Source organism: Rhodnius prolixus, unplaced genomic scaffold (genome assembly GCF_049639745.1).
Source record: "Rhodnius prolixus isolate KJV_2025 unplaced genomic scaffold, Rpr scaffold_9, whole genome shotgun sequence".
In the NCBI taxonomy this organism is placed as follows: Eukaryota; Metazoa; Arthropoda; class Insecta; order Hemiptera; family Reduviidae; genus Rhodnius; species Rhodnius prolixus.
Genome location: NW_027411604.1, coordinates 186,595 through 204,664, shown reverse-complemented (window position 1 = coordinate 204,664; position 18,070 = coordinate 186,595). Strand labels below are relative to the sequence as shown.

The following is an 18,070-nucleotide window of genomic DNA, read 5'->3' as shown; positions in this document are numbered from 1 at the left end:
CTACATTGAGAGTGTGATTGAAGAAAACTATATTATTTGCGATAAAGCCAGATAATTATTACCTATTATTACAAACGTTTGACTACTACATAAAATAACAATTACTTTAATCGAAGAATAAACTTAAACAGACGATTTTTATTAAAAATAAAATAATCGAAATCATTGATGTATGTTGGTGTAAGCATTTTTTTAAAAAAGTTTTTAAATTTTGTAGCATCGTAATTTTTTTTATTTTTTATACCGTTTTCTTTTTAACCTGTAATTAATAGTTTGATTATTATTATAGTCAATCTACAGTGCTACTTGAACAAATATTTTGTAGATGAAAATGGCCAGCATAAGGGTCTGTGACATCTAATAAATTCTAAAAAATGTGAAGGAAAAGTTAATGCAGCAAAATTACTTAAATTATATCAACTAAGCTTGAATGAAATGTTGGGTACTTGCTGATTTGTGTACCTTTTGGCGTTTAATCAACCCTTATACTTAACTTTTAAAACTGTAAGTTTTTGTTAAGGAGATTTTTGTACCTTTTGGATAGATTTTCATTTTTGTCTATTTTGCTAAGTTACATATCTGCTTTACTGTTTTTTTTAAATTTGGAATAAGCAATTCTATCATTACAACCTGATAAGGTGTTAAGTAGGGACCGTAACTACCACTGGAGAGATCTTTTTAAAGAATGATTATAGTTGCGGCCCCCAAACCATCCTCAATAACAATTTTTTTGAGAAAGCCTTTTTATATAAAATAGGAAGGTATTTGTGCGTAAAAAGCAAATTTAAACTGCGATTTCAGACCTTCCTTTTAAGAGGAGTAAGAAAAATAAACGGGTGATTACAGTACTTCTCCCTAAAAGGCAATTCAAAGATTTTGAATCGAACGACAATTCATTAATGTAAATAGGTTCACCCATTGATAATTTTAACGATTGCAGTACTTCCTCTTAGTAGGTGTAAGAGCATGATAGCACTTCACAGCCATGTAGAGGAGCTTTAATCACTTCTTCGTGCTAAATTTTATCAAAATCGGACAAAGCGTTATAGAAATATTGGTAATAATAGTTTTAGAAACGGCCTTACTTGGGTGGGGCAAACTCCCCTCCATATGAGGCATAGCGAAGAGACTTTTAAAGTGCAAATCTGTACAAAATTTCGATTCGAATGACACTTCATTCATGAAAATCAGTTCACGTGTCGATAATTTGAAACGATTGCTATACTTCCCCTTAACTAGTGTAAGAGCAGATCGTCGCTTTAATGTTACATAGGGGAGCCCTAACCCCCATCATCCTACCAAATTTTATCAAAATCGGGCTAAGATTTACAGAGTAATTAGTAATAATAATTTTGAAGGGGGCCTTACATAAAGGGGGCTAACTCCTCTCCCATTCGGTGTACAGCGTCGAGACCCCCAAAAGGCACATCTACATAAAATTCCGAATCGAATGACACCTCATTCATGAAAATCGGTTCTCGCGTTTAGGCGCTACGTAGTTTACAAAAAAGGTAACAACAACAACAACAAGAAGAAGAAGAAGAAGAAGAAGAACAACAACAATTTCTGAAAATGCCGTTTTTGCTCATTTTCGGCAACTTTTTTCTCGAAACCTATTAGGTCTGGGTGGTTGCAAAAAAATTACAGTTATAAAGGAGGATTTGCCCTATATTTTAAAGAAAATTTGGGAATTTTATCTTTTATAGAAAAAGAGAAAAAAATTGTCAAAGTTGGGTGTTTTTCAACGTTACGCTTTTTCGTGCACTTTTTGACGATCAATCCTTATACAACTGTCCTACCGGACAGTTGTATAAGGGTGTAGAAAAGGGCAACAGCTGGAAGCAACCGATCATGCTGCAGAAAGAAAAATCGAATTTTCTTGATTGATCGATAAAAAATCAGGGCAGATCTTCTGTATTATGTACCTAGATTTTCCAGTCTTTTTGTTCTTTTTCTTTCCACACTTATCTGACTAATTACAAATTATGCAATGTGCTTAAAAAGGTCTAAGAAAGTGATCTTTTCTTAGAATGAGTGAGCAAAACAAAGCTCACAGAATCTTCCCTAAAAGATGTCTTCTGATTAAGGTTTTTTTTTGTTGTAGTCTTCGTGTGATAATTAAAAATAATTAGTTGAGGACATTTTTTTTTAAGTATTGATGCTTGGGCATACAAAAAAAAAAAGACTTCATAAATGCATAGTATATTGCTAAAACAATTTAAATTAAATAAAATGAAAATTCATTCTTAAAATGTTCGAGTTTAAAAAACATTAATTTTTGTACATGTATTTACAAAATAAGTAGTTTGTAATATTTAAAATTAGAGAAATTTAATAACTAAACAACGTTTTCAAAACTAGGAATCTGATGTCAGAAGGCTCCAGTCGACCTTGGTATGAATTACTAGCTGAACTTACATCCCATAAAAAGAAAGTACAGATTTCTTCAAGATCGATGCTCAAATATTTCACACCACTCATAGAATGGTTAGAATATCAAATAAAGAAACATGACATACCAATTGGATGGTGAACGACTAATTTTCAATAAATATTATCTCACATTCTTAATTTGGAAATTAACAATACAAAAAAACAAAAAAAAGAAAGATTCTTAGTTTAAAAAAAAATTAATTACAGATAATTTAAAAATGCTGTTCATATTTTATTTGCTTTGTTTTTAACTTAAATTGAAATAAAAACTATTTAATATATTATTTTGTTCATTTACTCAGGTACCAAAACCTTCATTTGTGAACAAATCAAATTCTTCTCTACTCAGTAGCGCCATTTTCACATCATCTAATAGAATTTCTGTAGCTGGACTATGAACAGAAAACAAAAAAAAATAATAAAATAAAAAAAATAAATCGACTTTTTTTATTCTTTCTCCTAAAATTCGAAATTTCAAATTAAAATCACTTAGCGCAATAATCATTTCAATAATCAGTGCAGCTGTAAAAAGTACCAGACAGTAATTTCAACAAAACATTTAGCATCCTTGGATATTGGTAAATGAGGCGGTACATTTATTTGTAGACGCCACTTTAGTGGTATGATATGATGAGGTATTGTATATTTGTAAAATTGAAAGAAAAGATATAGGAATACAGACCCCCAGCTGATGGAGATGATAAGAATGCAGATGGTAGAATGTTACAAAGGAGGCAAAATTCAATGGTGAACTTGTAGCCAGAGTATGGGTAGGAATGGTTTTTACTCAAATTACATTTAATGGTAAGAGTAGAATATACGAGAATAGAATAGAATATACAGTGGAGTCTCTGGTTATCCGTCATGACCGGGACCGGACACGTGACGGATAATCGAATAGACGGATAATGGAAAACAACAGGAAAATTTCCAGATTCTTTTGTTTAACGTGTATAAAACTTTGTATTAACTGGTATACATATTTTATACGTTTATACGCTTAAGTCTTATATAGGTCAGGTATCTTTCATTATTCAATTCATTCTATTGTGTATTAAAATTAATGAATACAATGTCTGCGACATCTAATCGGTTTTGTGGGCGGTTTTGTTTCTATTTGTATAAGTATTTGCTTTTATGTATCGTATCAAATGGGGTAAACCCCAGATTTTTGTTTAAGACAAAAGGATTCTTTTTTTTTAAGGCTAAAGGACTCTTTTTTTAAGGCTAAAAACTCTTTAAAATTTCTGTGCATTTAAAATAAATTTTTAAAAAGTTTTCTTTTTAAAATAATTTTTGTTTGTTTTTAAAATTCTTAAATACTGAGGACAGTGACGGTTAATTGGAATAGACGGATAACCGAGACTCCACTGTACGAGAATAGAATAGAATATAAGAGAATAAAATCGAATATACGAGAATAGAATATAAACTTGATGTTGAATGTTGTAATGCGAGAAGATGACGTAAGTGAAGTCGAAATCTCAACAGGAAACTGATTAATCTATCTCTAATGATTAGGGAACGGATTCGTATGTATTTACATATTTTTTTCTAGGCAATTTACAGACGTTTTTCAACTAGAAGTATTCATACTGACACTCTTTAAGCCGTTTGAGTCTACTTTTATTTCACATATTTCCACATATTTGGATGTTATCGCATATTTATACATATTTGATTAAAATAAATAAATATTTCTACATATTTAATCAAAATATGCACATATTTTTCATTTTGGGCATATTTTCATAATTGGGAGGTGGTTGACAGGAACTGTGAACCACAGACTGTGAATCACAGTGGTTAAAAAAGTGTTTTTAAAAGCACCAAGTCGCATTAAAATGCTAAAAGATCTCTATCCAGACTTGTGCCTTCCACCAGAACCAATATTGACAAGATGGGGTACTTGGCTGGAAGCAGCTCAGTATTACTATGAAAACTACAATAAAATCAAGAATGTCCTTTCACATCTCGAAGACGAAGCAGTAGCGATAAATACAGCCAAGTCTTTATTCGAGAAACCTAATTTAAGGAACGACCTTGCATTCATTTCTGACAATTGCGTATTTCTTGCACAAGCCATTACCCAACTTGAGTCCCAAAATGTTCGACTGACAGAAAACGTGTCCAACGTTAAAAAAAGTCATCGAAAAGGTGGAAGGAATACCTGGGAGTAAGGGAGATCTGATCAGATCAAAACTGGTAGAAGTACTGAGCAAGAACAAAGGGTGGGAGACCATCTGCCAGATTTCTGATATTATCAGTGGAACAGAAGTCACCTCAGAACATCGTGTACCCTTTACAACCAACGAGATAACTTCTTTCAGCAAGGCACCTATAACATCTGTAGATGTTGAACGATCTTTTAGTCGTTAGAAGTCCATCTTACGCCCAGATCGTCGTCACTTTACGTTCCAACATTTGAAATTTCATGTGGTTGCAAACAATTTCGAAGAGTGAAGTTTTCAAAATTGAAAATTTAACACATCTTTTTATAAATAGTAAAAATGTTCTTTGTTGTATAAATCATTATAACTTGTAAAAACAAATTATTTTGTTCCTAATAAATTATTATAAATTGTAAAAATATTCTCTTCTTGTATAAATAATTATAACTTGCCCCCCCCAAAAAAAAATTCCATTTTCATAAAAAAAATGTCCATTTTACTTAAATATTCCAGAAAATAAATGCATATTTTAGTTAAATATTTGGCATTTTTAAATACATAAAAATCCGTTCCTTACTAATGATGGACCTAAGTCCGAATCCGGCCAGAGATACCAATACGCATGCGCACTACGACGGATAAAATCAAAGATATGATCCAGCACTGCCAACTTAACCACATTTACAAAAATACCTGAATCCTATGGAACTAGTATATCAGATCTGTTTAAATATTTTTAAAACATTAAACTTGAATATACTTACATAGCACCACTCCTCATACAGCTGGCGTTCAACGATCTACGAAATAAATCGTCAATCACTGAATGAAATACTGAAATTAGCACCCTTTCCGTAGACGGATATACAACACCAGCAGTTAGTTCTTCTTCATAAAAATGTAAACCTATTTTATCACAGCTTTTAAAAATAAAGTTACCAATATCTTGGTATTTCTTGTCTAATGGAAAGTAAAGTCGATCTTCAGATATGGACGACTCTGTTTTTCTAACTTTATCAGCTTCTGTAGAGAGAGAGAGGAGAGAGAGAGAGAGAGAGAGAGAGAGAGAAAAGTCTTATTAGTTTGCCATTTTTATTAACAGTCAGTTTATTGATATTATCATCGTCAAAAAAACTGAAAACAAGGACGAAAGCTTACCTAAATCAGAATCCACATCCACTTCTACATCTTTTTCATCAAGATGTATGCTATCCGACACAATGGATCTTACATCGGCAGCAGTAAATGAAAATGAAATATCTTTATTTACAATGGATAAATTATTGCACTCTGCAAAATAAATAAATAACAATAACCTCTAAAGAAATGTTAAATAAATAAATAAATGATCTACTTCTTGTAAAAAATAATAATAAATAAACTTACTAAGTGATAACCCTAAAGGTGTAAACCCTCTAAGCCTTGCCCAATCAATAACCTGCAATGTTGACCATGGCTTCAAAGAAGGGCATACTTTTCCAATTAGGCGTTTAAGTTTTTTAGCTCGCATCCACTTTATTTTTTAGAAAACAGAAAGCGATACAGGATTAATCAATTTTTAGTATTGATATTGTATTTTTAAGATTCTTAATTATTATTCTAGAAGGTCTAATTGAGAATCTCAGATGATGGTGAAATTAAGAAGAATTAAACGAGATTTCAGTGATTTCTTCCACAGTAATAGGTAATAGTATAATGTACGAGGTGTGTTCAAAAAGTAACGGGAATTTTCGTTTTTTGAAAAAAATATTTATTTATTCATCTACATTAATATTGTCGCCTTCAAAGTAGTCCCCTTCGCATACAATACACTTGTGCCAGCGCTTTTTCCAATCCTCGAAACACTTCTGAAACTCGATCTTTGTGATAGCTTTCAGCTCTTTCAGCGATTCGCTTTTAATGTCATCTATGCTTGTAAAACGACGGCCTTTTAATGTTCTCTTTATGTTTGGAAATAGAAAAAAGTCACATGGAGCCATGTCTGGCGAATATGGAGGCTGGGGCATCGTTAAAGTTTTGTTTTTGGCCAAAAATTCACGAACAAGCAATGAAGTGTGAGCAGGTGCATTATCGTGGTGCAAAATCCATGAATTGTTTTGCCACAAATCCGGGCGTTTTTTTCGGATTGCTTCACGCAAACGGCGTTGAACTTGTAGGTAGTACTCCTTATTGATTGTTTGACCTTGTGGCAAGAATTCATGATGCACTATGCCATTAAAATCGAAGAACACAGTGAGCATAACCTTCACATTCGACCGCACTTGTCGAGCCTTTTTCGGTCTTGGCGATCCAGAATGCCTCCACTGGGACGATTGAGCCTTAGTTTCGACATCATATCCGTAAACCCATGTTTCGTCACCTGTTATAACACGTTTCAGTAGATCCGCATCGTTGTCGACTTCATTGAGTGACTCTTGAGCAACTTCCATTCTCCGCTGTTTTTGTTCGAAATTCAACAATTTTGGAACAAATTTTGCTGCCACACGTTTCATACCCAAAACATCCGAAAAAATTTCATGGCATGAGCCAATTGATATGGTAACATCATCAGCGACTTCTCTGATTGTGATTCGGCGATCGTTCATAACCATTTCTTTCACTTTTTTCACGTTTTCATCGGTTGTTGATGTGCTTGGACATCCAGGTCGTTCGTCATCTTCAACGTTTTCGCGGCCATCTTGGAAACGCTTATACCACTCGTAAATCCTTGTTTTACTCATAGCAGACTCACCATATGCCTTTATTAACATTTCACACACTTTATTTCATTTTTTACGCAAAATTTAATACAAATTCTTTGATCCATTTTTTTTAACAAACAAAAATCGCCAAGCTCGAAAAACACGTCTAACCTTAACGGCTGCCACTTAAGAAGTAAACAATGAATATTACTGAAAATTTTATCGTACTTCAGGGGCATGTGTACCAACATAATAAAAAAAAAAATTTTACAATCAGACTCTCCAAACCCGCGAAATTTAAAAATTCCCGTTACCTTTTGAACACACCTCGTATGATCTCAATTATTTTCTCCTACTTTAGATAAGAGAAAGTGCGGGAGTTTGAGACCAATTTTTTTACGATTTCCAGGGTTTTAATGAAAATAATTTGTTTTGAGATCACCTGTAATTTGACCTGTGGGATATTTTGGGTCAGCATAATTTAAAAAATGAGCAAAAAATCACAGAAAAATCAAATTTAATCAAACTATCTGGCCCAACAATAATTTTTTAGAATAAAATCTAGTCAACCGAAAGTGCAACTTCATTAAATCGATTTTTCCAAGTATTTTGAGATTTTCTTTTTTTTTAACACGAATCTTATGATTTTCTTTCATTTTAGTAAACATACTACAACATTCACTTTAAGATGCATTATTTTCCAGGGAAGATTTGATCAAAAACCACTTCTGGTTATGGTAGATTGGCATTCTGCTAAATCCTATGTCTATGCAATGTAAGGGTCTATCTTCTTTTAAATATTAATCAGAATTAAATATATAATATAAAACCCAAATTTGAAAAAAAAAAATGGCTGATCAGAAATGTGCTTCTCTACAAAATACGAGGTGTGGCTATTAAATAACGAGACTATTGCTGTAAAACATTTAATTTTAAATTTAAACATATTTAGTTATTATCACCTTCAATATACACCCCTCCCCTAACCCTACAACGCTCCACGCGAATTTACCATTGTTTGAAACAGTGCTGGAAGTCTTTTTCTGTAGGAGCTCCTGCATGACGCGTGCCGATTTTTCTTTCACAGCTTCAACGGACTGAAATCGTGTTTCTTTTAATGCAGATTTGACTTTAGGGAACAGACAAAAGTCATATGGGGTCAGATCAGGCGAATAAGGCGGATGGCCTAAAACTGGGATGTTGTACTTGGCCTAGAAACGTCTTGATGGAGAACCCCGTGACTTGTTCTTCCAAAAAAATCGGGTCGTTTTTTTCCTTACACTTTCACGGAGTTGAGCCAGCACCTCACGGTAGTAATGTTGATTAATTATAATCGATATTTTCACATCCGTTTTGGATGTGGAAGGGCGACCCAGGCGGACATCATCTCCGACGTCTTCTCGGCCATCTTGGAAACGCTTGAACCACTCAAAAACTCGCGCACGTAATTAACTTTCATCGCCATAAGCTTCTTTTAATAAAAGATAAGTTTCAGTAGCGGTTTTCATCAAGTTTTGATGTGAAATTTCACGACAATTCGTTGCTCTACTACGTGGGTAGTATCATTTTTTCGGCAAAACGAAACTAACACCTCTAACACACAAACACGTCAGGTTCCGGTCAGACAGATTTCTCTACAAACACGTGAGACGCTGCAATCAAAAGAGAAGGCTTTACGCTGCGCACAGCTGTCGGTCATTAGGATTTGGCGCATGCATAGTTCTTCTGTAGCAGCATCAGTCTCGTTATTTAATAGCCACACCTAGTATATATATATATATATTTTTTTTAAGCGATGTTTTTGAACATTCATAATGGCCAAGTGCGCATAGTGGATGCGCATAACCCTCAGGAGAGTTCTTACAACTCCTAGTAGTGAGATTTCAGAAGCGGAAACCCCAGGTTAAGTTTTACGAGTTGACACTTGCAGCAGTTCTAAAATACTAGTTCACACCAGCCGCATAACCTGAAGTCCGCAGGGGGTGCTGCTCTTTCTCCACAAATTATTATACGAGATTTTGTTTTATGAGAATAAATTCTCGTTAATTTAGCTTGGTTTCAAATATTACTTCATCATCAGGGGGCAGAAACTTTAATATTTGTTAACAAAAGTCTTTAAATAAACTAGTTTTTATTTTCATTTTACTTTATTATTCCTTCTTAATCAAAAGCTACATATATAAATCAAGACTTTTTAATTTTTTTTTAAAAATAATTTTCATTGGCAGCAATGATTTTATTCTACTACTCACTTCCGCTGCTCGCTGTTTGCCAATTGGCCACTTGAGAAATGCAGCTTCATCAACGGCACAGTATGGATGTACTCTTTTGAAAGGTTCAAGCCCTGCTTTGCTATTCACTAAAGGGCAATGTTTTATTAACCAGTTAACAGCGAATTCAACACGTTCTCTTGGACATCTCTTAAGTAATTCCCTATAAAAAGTAGGTTAGCATTAACTACTTGACCAAAGTTTTGTAAAATTTTGAGAGAGAGAGAGAGAGAGAAAGACGTACAAAGATAGAGATTGGCTCAATTTGTATTTTTTTTTTTGTTATTTATGTTTCATAAAAGGGTCGTTGTTCAAAGGGTTTTAATAATCTAAAGTGGCACTTACTTATCTCTAATGAAAATTAGTTGGGGGTCGTACATTCATTCCATAAAGGAATGGCACTATAAAGGAAGCCAACCCACAACTACTCATCCCAAAAGTACCCTAATTTACTTTCTGCAAATAAATGTTTTAGAATTGCATAAAAATGCAATTATTACAGAAAATCGTGGGACCCGTTTTCGAGAAAATCTCAAAAAATAGCAGAAAACGATTCTGAGTAAAGTGGCACTTTCTGTTGGTTGATTTTGTCTTAAAAGTTTTATTGTCGGGTCCCGATGGTGGTACTTAAAACCAAATATCAAAAAGCTTGAGGAAAGCCCTTCATCTTCATGCGATTTAAATAATTTTTTTTGAGATATTTAATATTAATTTCCTAAAAACTTTTTCTTTTTTTTTTTGTACTCTCAGAAGAGTACCGGATATTTCCGGTTTAAAAACTCGAATATCATAAAAATTCACCTGTTACTTAAGCAGCCAGGAATGAGAGCTATCTCAGGACGGCTAGAGGGTTCGGCTGCTTTTTGACTGGAAATTCCTTTTCTAAGCAGACTTTCTCCAGGTAGTACTTTTCTTTGTTGTATTAGATTTCGATTTTCCAAGACTAGAGATGCCGTGTTGTTAACTGAAACAAATTATGGTTGGTATAACTTTTATAATGTTTACACAACCTGAAACTAAAGGGAGATTACATTTATTTGGATTTACAGCTGTGAATCTGTAATTTCATCATTCTAGTTGATTCATGCTTGAATCTTTTTTTTAAAATGCTCCCTAAATTACATTTAAATAGGAAAAAAAGGTTTCTTATAAAAATGCTAAGATGATATAAGCCTCAGTTAGCATTTCAGCACAGAAATGAGTTTAGAGAGCCACTTTTGAGATCGCCTAGGTTAACCACAAAAAGTAAACATAAGACAGTTAAAAAGTTCATCACGTAGGAAGCGTCACTTTGATCTACATTCTCGATCATCCTAGAGTCGTTGTAAGATGGCTATTAAAGGGATAAGCTCTTTTAATCTCCAAACAGAGCATAAGAAAGATAACTTTGAACATATAAACAAGCTATGTCCATAAGTACCCGCTGTTATTGGTCTCCCTTTCGATAGAATATCTTGAAAATAGTTCTTATTCCGGAGAAAGAGCACTGGCAGCACCAAGATGGAAGAACCCTAATCTACAGGTTCTTTTTAGTGAAATTTAGTTGGGTTTACAGAGATGGATTATATCGTTGGCTTAATCCAGCGCAGCACGCCAATTTCTTGGCCCGTTTTAGATTTCCATCCATTATCAGTGGTTCTCTCAATTTAATATCAAGAGAAATTTATTTCTATTGTGTTTCTGGCATACACTGCACTTGCACCTGCAAAGCTAACATGCATTGTGCTACTGGGATCAATTCCCGGTCTTAGGCCTTGGATTTTTATTTAAAAGGTTTATAAAGGAAATAAACGACACCTAATTTGGTAGTTGGACGTAAAGCCCGCCTGAAAAAATAAGCAATTGCTACTACTGCTACATTTCACTTGCTGACGCACTAACTTAGTCATCAAGTGTACTGCGACATCAACTGGTGAATGAATCTCTAATAATGGATGATAATACGAAACCGGCCAGGAATTGTATCAAAAAAACATGCGTACTTCATCGTATAAAATTCAATTTGCAAGGATGGTAGCTTTCAATGCGTGAAAGCCGAGAAGATAAACTAATGCCTTCAAGTTTTAACAAGGAATAAGTTTTAAACAGATAAGACTGAAGTTGCCGCTATCTAATTGTGAGTGTTAAGACAGATTCACTGGATAGATTAGAGGATTACTAGCTACGAAATCTATCTACAATTGTTAGAAAAAGAAAATAAACTTACTTTTAACAATTTGTGCACCATTAGCTACTCCAGCTACAGAAGACGACTTCACAACACTAGTCTGCTGTAGAAGATTAACACTTGTCCCAGTTTTCAGCAAGCTTTGTTTACCTTTTTGTACAGCTTTCACTGGTAAAACCAACCGAGCATTAGGCAATATCTGTCCATTACCTCCACCGACCCTAGTAGTTGATGGTACAATTCTATAACCTGGCTGTAGTACCACTTTTTTCACAGTAGGTTCATTTAAGGTTCTCTTAACTTCCGGCAAACTAGACGCAATTGCCTGACAGAATTTCCTTTTATTAATGGGTTGTGATTCTATAATAATTGGTTTTGAACTGGGCGTAAGTTTACAATCATTTAACGTGGTACCCGAATGAATCTCTTTTAGTTGACCGTTCGGCATTTCTATGTACAATTTTTTCTTAAATCTATCATCATTTACTGGTGACTTAATAATATTCTTACTAATAAGGTTTGTACTTTGAGAATTGCTTAAAATTAATTGCTGGACTGAATTTTTCTTATTAAAAGAAGTGAGATTAGTTTTATTAACAGCTGATTTCTCTACCGGTAAAGTTTTTAAGATTTGTTGTTTATTGACTAAGGTTTTTGTATTGTTATCCTTATTTATGTTTAAATTACTTAAGCTAATTGGAGTCAAATTAGTTTTCTTCGGTGAGATAATATAATTACGTACACTATTTATATCTTGCACTAAAATCTTAGCAGTATGATTATTACTTTTAATTTTATTTACAATTTCACTTTTTATGAAATTTGGCTGATTATTTAGAGAAAATGGCATTTTTTTCCCATCAAGGCACTCTGAATTATTTTTAATATTTTGTAATTTTGTCAGCTGATTTGTGTTTTTTAATTTATCTAAATATTGTGAAATATTATTAACAACTAATCTATCGCTAGTACTATTTTCTATTAAATTAAAATCACATGATTTATTGTCATTTAACTTTATTAATTTCTCATTGATGGAGATTTCTTGGATATTATTTTGTTCATTAAATTTTGATTCAGCTATTTCTACAGGTAGTTGGATGTTTTCAACTTCATTCACTGGAATAATCACTTCCTGTACTACCATTTGCTCTTCTTCAATTGGTTTAAGATTATCACTTTCTATTATTTCTGAATTCATAAAATTTTCTAAGTAATATTTACAGGTTAAATTATTCACACTTGGTTCATTTGGTTGGATTTCTTCAACAACATCTTCTGATTTGATTATAATTTCATCTTGTACAAAATTTAAACATTCAATTGGATTATAAGTTATCTGAGATGAATTTAAATCAACACCACTATCAGACGTTGTGGTGTTCTCTGAGAAGAGCTCTTGTGATTGGCTGTGATAGTTTTGATCACTGGTATAATCACTGGAAAGAATCTCTTGATTTTCTATTGAATTCGTCTCAATGGAAAGTGCATTTTCTTCCAAAGTATCTACAATATTTTGATGAAAACTACTTTGTTCTATTTCATTTCTATAAGTATTTTCCAATTCTAGAAACCAGTTTTTATCATCAGATTCCCCAGATTCTACAGCTATTGGTGCTACATTATCGCTGATTTCCTGTTTAACTGATAAATTACCACCACCTTCACTGTTTACTAATTCAGTCGGTATCATAGGATTGTCTAAATTGTAAACACTATCGATGATTTCTTCCTTTATCGCTACTATTTCACTATTGTCAACAACAACATTGTCATCGTGATTATTAACCTCGCCTAGTACTTCCTGGATGATCTCATTTGGTATTTCCGTTGGTTGCATGGAAATCATTGATAATGATGTTTCGCTCAGATAATTGTCCGATAAATCTGCTGCTGTCGTTTTTACTTCGGGTAACGTGGTGGGTGGTTGTTGTAGTACTGGTTGTAGTTCTGTTGTTGGCAATGATTCGATTACATCAGAACCATTCATGCTGGACTCGTTATTATATTCATTATTATCGATACCATGCGCCCAAACATCAACTATGGTTTCACATCCTAAAAAATAAATAATCCATTAGTTAATATTTGTTACTTATTCCTAGCTCTTCCAAGAATTTTGATCCAGAACATAAATTAAGGATTGCTCTGGTGACAAAAATTCACGAAATAGGACATCCGAGAATGAGTCTGATAGTGATAGGCTTAACCTGAATGACTAATTCAGTCATATTAGCAAAATATGCATTATTATGTTAGATTAAATGCATTTAGTGCAATATTTTTCAGCTAAATTCATTAACTTCATATAATAAATTAAGCAGGGTGACCAAGAAAAGTGTACTACTAAAATAGTTGTTCAAAATGCGGGTAATTTCAGTTAATCACTTTACCAGTCCCTATTCTCGGGAGAGGGAGGAAATCGTTTCTCTTGAGATATACATCTCAATTTGGTGCTCTAATTCAAGTCTCACTAAATAGTCATTTTTATTCACCTTACAAAATAATAAATATTTTGTAACTCACCAAAAGTTTCTAATCCAGAATGGATTGGATCCAATTTTAACAGATGGATCACATCTACTGGCTTGTCTAAGGTATTTATAAAATGTAATTGCACTCTTAACGGAAATTCACCCCAACCTCTACGTGTTAACTTGAACGGAGCGTAACTGAAAGAAGAACAAAATATTTTATACCAAATTAAGTTAAAACAGAATGACCAGCTCCAGCATAGTGGAACCCTCGAAATAATTTACTGCCTTCTTGCATATGGACCAGTAATTAAAAATTACCTAACTAAAATTTAAAAACTTACTCTACAGTCACCACATCATTTGGCTTGTAGCTGCTATGTAAGAAGAAGGTAACTTTGGAGATTAAAGACGTAATCTCCTCCTCTTGATCAGTGCATCTTACATAAACAGTCCATTTGTATTTGGCATCCGTATTTTCACTCAACGCATTGCCTATCCATTTTGAAACATTTCCGATGCTGATTCTGGGAATAGAATTATTTGTTAGAAAAAGTAATTAGTTCGCAATTAAAAAAATAAAATAAAACCAGGTTTTTGGGGAAAAAAAACACCAAGAGTTTACCTGTACTTTTTCTTTTTGACATTCCCTCTTGGTTCGCACGATCTTACAATATCTTTATCACGATATTTTGGTGGAATATATCGAGGCATTTTGGATATTTGATTACATTTAAAATTTTCCTTAGATTCACAGCCTTTTGTATTATCACTGCTGTTGGTGTCAATAGTTTCCAATTCAGTTCTATATGCTTCTACATCATCCTGTTCATGTTCCTCATTGTTAAGGACTTTAGTTCTCGTGGAGGGGAACTTTCCAATAAAGGTATCTTTAACAGCAGGATGTGGTTGCAACTGTAATACACCCTGAATAAAAAAATAAAATTTAGAATTAACATTCATACCAAGTTGTGTTGATTGACACTTAAAAGAAAATTTTAACACACGTCAAATTGCCCAAAACAAATTTTTCCGGAAAAAGTTATATAATTAAAAACATTTTTGACATAAGTACGAAAATTCATGACATTTTCGAATAAAAAATGCTTAAAAACATGGAAAATCCATTGAGATCAAAAGACTTCCAGAATTTTCTTCTTAGAACGCGGAATTTAATTTTAAAAAAATTAACCCCTCTTTGTAATTAAAATCACACAGCGTTGTACATTGTACTAGAATGGTACTTTAGAGGTATGCATAGGTACTACCTGGTATTCCAAAAGTCCCTATAAATCAAACCGTTCAGGAAAAATGTATTGAATATTAAAAAAAAAAAAAAAAAAACAAAAGTTGTAAAAAACATTAGTGTTACAAAGGAAGAGGATTTAGTGTCCGTCGTCAAGCAGAGAAGGTTGCGTTGGGTGGGACATGTGCAGAGGATGGAGAGTGAGAGCGCTGGAAGGTCACCCTGAAGGCAGTAGACCGAGAGGGAGACCTAGGCTGCGTTGGATGTGTAATGTGGAAGAGCATCTCAACGGGAACTGAATGTAAGACAGTGGAGCAGGAAGGCTTTGGATAGAGGAGCTTAGGGTCAGGCCAAGCACCTACACGGGCCGTAGTGCCACAGTTGAGTTGAGTAACAAAAGTTTAAAGAAATCCGTTTAAGCTTAGTTCAGAAAATAAGTTTTAAACAGTTTATAATAGATTCAGCAAAATGGTAATTCCATTTGAGGTAATGTCAAGCTGGAAGTTTTATCAACATTTTTAGCTCTCTTTATAAAATATGTAGGACCCAAACTGTACATAATATCCAATAGATTTTAGCGAAAAAAAAAAGCCTGGAAAATAATTTATGATACAAACTTTGGCTATTGTAGGACTTTCAGGACGTCAATTACTAAGCTGCTCCGTTTTTCAGTTTAAGTAAAAATAGTAAGTAGTAAAGTAATTGCCTATTTTTTTCAGGTAGGCTTTACGGTGTCGTGGACGATTTTTCAGTTTATTTCATTTCGTCTCAAATGATACACTCATCTTATTTTATAATAAAATATTTAGCTAAGCAAGTGAAACAAACGAAAAAACTATCATAATACAGTTACTAGTTTTCAGCCCGCTACATAGGTTCAAATTCACGTTCAGCGCTTGTTTAAAATTATTATTGAGGGAGACAGAAACATACGATTAGGTCTCACGATAAAAATTCCCGTGTGAACAAGAATCGAGTAAAATGTTTTTGTCTATAAACAGCTAACGGAAGTGTATAAACAAAAACATCAGCGAAGCTATTTATTGGGAGTGTCATCTATCAAAAGTTATGTCACTAATGAAATATAAAAAGGAAGAACAACTCTTTACAAATTGGTCGAAGTATTTCAAAGTTTAGTTACAAAATATTTAAATTTTTTTTTTAGCTCGTCTTGGTTCTTATTACCCCCTCCCCCCGCCCAGGAATTTCTTGGCTCCTTAATTGCCATTTCCCCTGGTGATTTTTGTTTTCACATATTGTTGGGAACCAACTGCCTGTACTGGACATTAGGCATTCACTTCCCTAACCCTAACTTATTAACCATGATGGACGAGTTGTATGAAACGAGATCACTCTCCAGGGCGCAGCATTGCACCAGAAAAAGAACCTGCAAGCATGGATGGACCTCATATGTTTGGCTCCCCTTAATTAGAAAAATAAGCCAACTCCAAAGAAACCCTTTATTTCCAGCTAGAAACATGGGTAGCTTACGTCCGATTTGTTAAAAAAACTCACGAGTCCGCCGATAGGGGCTTAAGGGGAAACCCCGAGATCGGCTTACCAGATATGAACGATTGTAATAATTCAATTTTTTTGGTATTCTCTTCAGCACGCTTGGAGATATGCTTGTATGCAGCATGCTTGGGTACGTCCTCAGGAAGCCCATGATCAACCAAGGAATATAAACAGAGTCGCGATTGGGTTAAATGAAAATTTACTAACTAAAATTTGCACAAAAACCAACTTCTCTTTTTGTATAGATAGAATTGTTAAATTAAAATAGTGTAATAAAATTAAATATATATTTGATGGAAAACCAAAAAAAAAAAAAAAAATAATAACTAACCTTATAATTCTGTTTATAATATTCTGAGACTACACCTTGGCGTATTTTAGCAAGACTTTGCCTAGTTTGATAAATTCTTTGCTCAATAGTTTCTAAATCACCTCTACGTACAGATATTTCTTTAATGATTTCTCTTTCAAGAATACTAGCCAGCAGTGCAGTTTTGGAATCTGTATCTTCAATGAAAACACACGAAAGAAATGTTTTGATTAATGATGATTTCATTAAAACTAACGCCTAATTGTAAACTAACTCTTGCTTTGGACAAAGCAAGTGGACTAACTAGTTCTTTATAAGACAACTTTTAATTCCTTTCTGTGAAAACAAAAAAGACTGTAAATATAAACGTACCTTCTGTTAATTTTACCCTTTTCGATGATGATTGTTCATCACCACATTCATCTTTAATTTCTCTGGATGAAAGCATTTTCTAATATACTTATTATACGATAAAAACATTTTTCAGTGACTTAAAACATTATGTTTACAGTATTTTATAAATTGAAAGCAATTCCCTTCGTTCTATAACTTTTAATAATAAATTGAAAGCATGTCACTTCGTTCAATCACTTTTATATACACTTATAATTCAAAACTAATGTTACGTTGAAAATTAAAGAATTCGGGTTTTAGTAAACTAAAATTACATTTAAAAAAAAAAAATGAATTGACATTATATTTGTCTAAAATAAATTCTTAAATATAACAAATCTGTATACAAACTTAATATCGTTGTTAACTTGAAGTGAGAAGGTTATTTCTAATAACTTGTAGAATGAATG

General features: G+C 33.3%; 2 protein-coding genes across 4 annotated transcripts in view; one reads left to right on the top strand and one right to left on the bottom strand.

Annotated features, from left to right (window-relative positions):
• Window positions 1-2,533, top strand: part of LOC141454458 (angiotensin-converting enzyme-like) — a 14,964-nt gene extending 12,431 nt beyond the window's left edge. The window contains exon 10 of the mRNA XM_074128696.1: window positions 2,362-2,533. Coding sequence (XP_073984797.1) covers window positions 2,362-2,533 — 172 coding nt within the window. The remainder of the gene's footprint in view (window positions 1-2,361) is intronic.
• Window positions 2,187-18,070, bottom strand: LOC141454457 (uncharacterized). Of its 3 annotated transcripts, none has more exons than XM_074128694.1 (12): window positions 17,640-18,068; window positions 17,289-17,464; window positions 14,822-15,123; window positions 14,541-14,723; window positions 14,249-14,394; window positions 11,762-13,780; window positions 10,357-10,519; window positions 9,538-9,718; window positions 5,991-6,117; window positions 5,763-5,894; window positions 5,369-5,627; window positions 2,187-2,825 (listed from the first exon to the last, which is right to left on the bottom strand). In XM_074128694.1, the coding sequence occupies exons 1-12, from the start codon at window positions 17,713-17,715 to the stop codon at window positions 2,732-2,734; spliced, it is 3,858 nt and encodes a 1,285-aa protein (XP_073984795.1). In that variant the 5' UTR covers window positions 17,716-18,068; the 3' UTR covers window positions 2,187-2,731. The 3 variants fall into 3 exon arrangements, 2 of the variants coding, with proteins under 2 accessions (XP_073984795.1, XP_073984796.1); XM_074128695.1 differs by having other exon boundaries at window positions 17,289-17,458; XR_012458722.1 differs by lacking the exons at window positions 2,187-2,825; window positions 5,369-5,627; window positions 9,538-9,718 and having other exon boundaries at window positions 17,640-18,070.

What these genes read in the sequence shown, in the direction of transcription:
- LOC141454457 (XM_074128694.1), bottom strand. Translation starts at nt 17,715, where the DNA reads ATGCTTTCATCCAGAGAAATTAAAGATGAATGTGGTGATGAACAATCA. An exon ending in TGGTGCACAAATTGTTAAAA is followed by an intron (nt 10,520 to 11,761) that starts GTAAGTTTATTT and finishes AATTTGTTTCAG; the next exon opens with TTAACAACACGGCATCTCTA. An exon ending in ACCTTTAGGGTTATCACTTA is followed by an intron (nt 5,895 to 5,990) that starts GTAAGTTTATTT and finishes TTTATTTTGCAG; the next exon opens with AGTGCAATAATTTATCCATT.